The sequence below is a fragment of the Amphimedon queenslandica genome, unplaced genomic scaffold (genome assembly GCF_000090795.2).
Source record: "Amphimedon queenslandica unplaced genomic scaffold, v1.1 AMPQUscaffold_10914, whole genome shotgun sequence".
Taxonomy (NCBI): domain Eukaryota; kingdom Metazoa; phylum Porifera; class Demospongiae; order Haplosclerida; family Niphatidae; genus Amphimedon; species Amphimedon queenslandica.
In genome coordinates, this window is record NW_003548839.1 from 1 (window position 1) to 3,293 (window position 3,293).

General features: G+C 38.9%; 1 protein-coding gene and 1 long non-coding RNA gene across 2 annotated transcripts; one reads left to right on the top strand and one right to left on the bottom strand.

The window, feature by feature from the left end:
* On the top strand, positions 1-407 carry LOC109589772 (uncharacterized). The gene is made up of 2 exons (XR_002188917.1): positions 1-59; positions 118-407. It is a non-coding gene; the product is annotated as an uncharacterized LOC109589772 (long non-coding RNA).
* On the bottom strand, positions 370-3,282 carry LOC100636556 (TNF receptor-associated factor 2-like). The gene is made up of 8 exons (XM_020005792.1): positions 2,976-3,282; positions 2,868-2,916; positions 2,699-2,803; positions 2,431-2,595; positions 2,309-2,380; positions 2,182-2,244; positions 947-1,643; positions 370-765 (listed from the first exon to the last, which is right to left on the bottom strand). Exons 1-8 carry the CDS (start codon positions 3,116-3,118, stop codon positions 500-502), a joined length of 1,560 nt encoding a protein of 519 aa, XP_019861351.1. The 5' UTR covers positions 3,119-3,282; the 3' UTR covers positions 370-499.
* Between the last annotated feature and the right edge of the window lie 11 nt (positions 3,283-3,293).

Sequence of the window (3,293 nt, forward strand, 5' to 3'; positions counted from 1 at the left end):
TGCGACAGTATGTTAGCTCACCTGACCTCTCTCCTCAAGAACATCAATACACATCAGAAGTAAAACCATTCAACTCCACAAGACTAACATTGAATGTTTTCTCTCGCCTTCTTTTAGGAACTAAGACAAGCTGAAATGTATGGTACTATCACTCGTCGTAGGAGCACTAAGAGATCTTTGTCATACCACCAGGAGGGGACAGTGCATGCTAATACATTAACTGAGCCTCCTTTGTCTTCCTCTCGTCAGCCTACTGCAGCACTGACGATCCCACAAAACAGAAAACCTTCAAAATGAGATGATCAAGTCTGCATTAAAACATAGCCAAGTTGATAGCATTCTCATAACTTGTGTATTATAGTGTACAGATAGATTATTTATTAACTTTTAAGAAAATTTTAATCATGGATCATCTGCAAAATGTGCGTACATACAGGCCTAACTGGTATACTAGATATACCAGTATCTTGTGGACACCAACCTAATTAAAAATCCATTTTTAAGGATGGAAAATCCTAGTGGTGTCCACAATAGCCTTAACATACATTACATCTTCTTTTACGTATGATTCATTGTCAAGGATTTTTAACTCAGCAAACTTTGGACACCCAGAGGCGATGTTCATGTCTGATTTTGGTCTCTGGAAGCTACTGGAACTGGGAGACGGCTTGAAAGTTTGCACAATGTGCCTCTTGTGGTCTTGATCCACCATGATTAAAGAAACTTTGTAATCAAAAGGCCACTTCAATAATGGGTCATATTCACCTATAGAGTGTAAACGTGACAGTCAGACAAATTCATTCAATGGAAAATTGTCTGAAGCTAATATTCATACAATGCAAAACAATGTAAAAATGAAACCTCCTTTTAATGAATAATGTATATTTAGTTCACTCTTTACACTTAAAACTATTTTTAAATCTAGAAACCATGTTATGGTTCTTACCTTTCATCAAGACGAAAAAAATGGATAAATGAGTATTATATCCGATTCCATCTCCATTGAGATAGGCACGAATACACATCTTATATCCATTTCGTCCAGTGTAGAAAGGTGGACTATAGATTGACGTGATTTTCCCCTCAATGGCATCTCTTTTCCTTCGTTTGACATCAGGTATGCGCCACAAAAATGAGCCATTGTAGGTAGAAGCAAGAGAAGCTTGTAATTGTAATTCGAGCTCTGACAAATGAACTTTTAACATCCCAGACGTCCTTTCTTGCTCTGCTAATTTGTGCTCCACGGATCCTCCCATTTTGCTGTCACTTGTTGACATGTCATCAAAGCCCTGGTTAAGAGGACGGTAGCTTGCTCCAGATTCGACCTTACTAACTCTTTCAGCTAGTAGCTTAACACTTTCTTGTAATTCCAGTATAATTTGGTTTGAAGGTTCTCCTTTAAGACGCTCTTCGAGTTTTTTTACTTGTTTTGTTAATGAGGAACTCTCATCAATCATATTATCCCTGAATATTGAAGTGCTTTCAGTAAATTCTTTAAGCTCTTTTCGAATCTCCTTCAGTTCTACATTTAATTGTGTCTGCGTTTTCTTGATAGCCAGTCCTAGCATTTGGAGATGCACGAAGAGTTGATCACGTTCCAAATGATTTATAGGATTTGGATGCTTTGCTAGACTTCTGTGTATCTGTAGGAATTACAATTAAAACAGCTGTATGATGTCACAATGAAATACACAGTTGTTTGGGTGTTTTCCCAGGGAAATTCCCCCCACTGAATTTAATTATTATTATAGTACAGTATAACCTCGATTATCCAGACCTCGATTATCCGGACCTCGATTATCCGGACCCTCGATTATCCGGACCCTCGATTATCCGGACCCTTGATTATCCGGACCCTCGATTATCCGGACTCTAAAATCATGACCGGAAGTGACCACGTGGTGCTTTAAATTCACTTAATTAGAGTATATGGTATTATAAAATGGCTGCTTTCTACACAGAGTAGCTTGTTTAACACTGGAATGCTGCTGATTAAGGGCTTTCTACTAGTAAAAAGGCTTGGATACAGCCTCCTTATGGCCGATTAAGGCTCTAGCTTTTCTTTGGAGTAAGTATATGAAAGTTTTGAAGGTCATTTCGATTATCCGGACTTTTCACTTATCCGGACCACCTGATAGACAAAGGGGTCCGGATAATCGAGGTTATACTGTATAAGTTTACCTGCTGATCACATCCAAAGCAAGACAGTTGTTCTCTGCAGTTAAGTAAGATGTGACTATCCATCTAATAATATGATGATAAATGAGATCATTATTCCAATTGGTATAATTATAAAGCACAAGCTCACTTCACTTCTTGGCATTTCAGTGTGACAATGACCACAAGTATAAGGAGCATTAGGACAGTTCAATATGTGATCCTTAATATATGGATTATAAAATCAATGTATCAATGTTATCATCTTCTTACATTATAGTCTCCGGCTAACAATTCACTTCTGCAATGTCGGCAATCAATTTTTCGAAATGGACACTCTTCTTGTTCATGTTTTCTCAACTTTCCAAGAGGGATTCTTTTACCACAGCCAAGAGTACATCTCATGGTTTTATACTCACAGATAGCTTTGTGATCATGCTGGGAGGGAACAAGAAACCAGTGTTATTGCAGCTGTTAACCACAATTCTGGCTGTACTCATAAAACCCACCCCTTGGGTAACATCTGAACATGGCTACCTACCTCATGGTCTTGAAGTTTCCCAGTCCATTCACATCCATTCTCATAGTTCTCACATAAAACTGGGAGCCTGTATATCTCTCTTCTAACAGCAATATCAGGGTGTATCTGTAAATAAGTACAATACATAAATAATGCAGTTAGCTGGATACTGCAGAGATGCAAAACTTACTTCTTCAGATGGATCAATCCCCAATTTTTGAGCTTTCGAACCAGAGGAACTATATAATGAGAGATAAAACCCATAACACACCCCTTTGACAGGCATTATGTATCATACATTGCTTCTTCCCAGCAGCTCTTACAAAACCTCTGACCCTCTTCATTTTGTATAGCGTCTCTCAGTATCAGTCTGCATGAGGAGCACTCGAGGGACTCGATCCGGGCGTATTCACCATTAACCTTTAAGTCGTAGCCCGGCATCACAAAAAAGTCTGAGTCCTTATCACAAGCATTAATCAAACTCCGTCCGGTTTCTGAATAACCAATCAGGTAGAGTGGGTGTTGGTGTTCTCCTGGGTACGTACTCACTGGGGCCTATGGCCAACATTGACCCACGAGATCGTATACAACATTTAGCTCTATCATAGATACTATA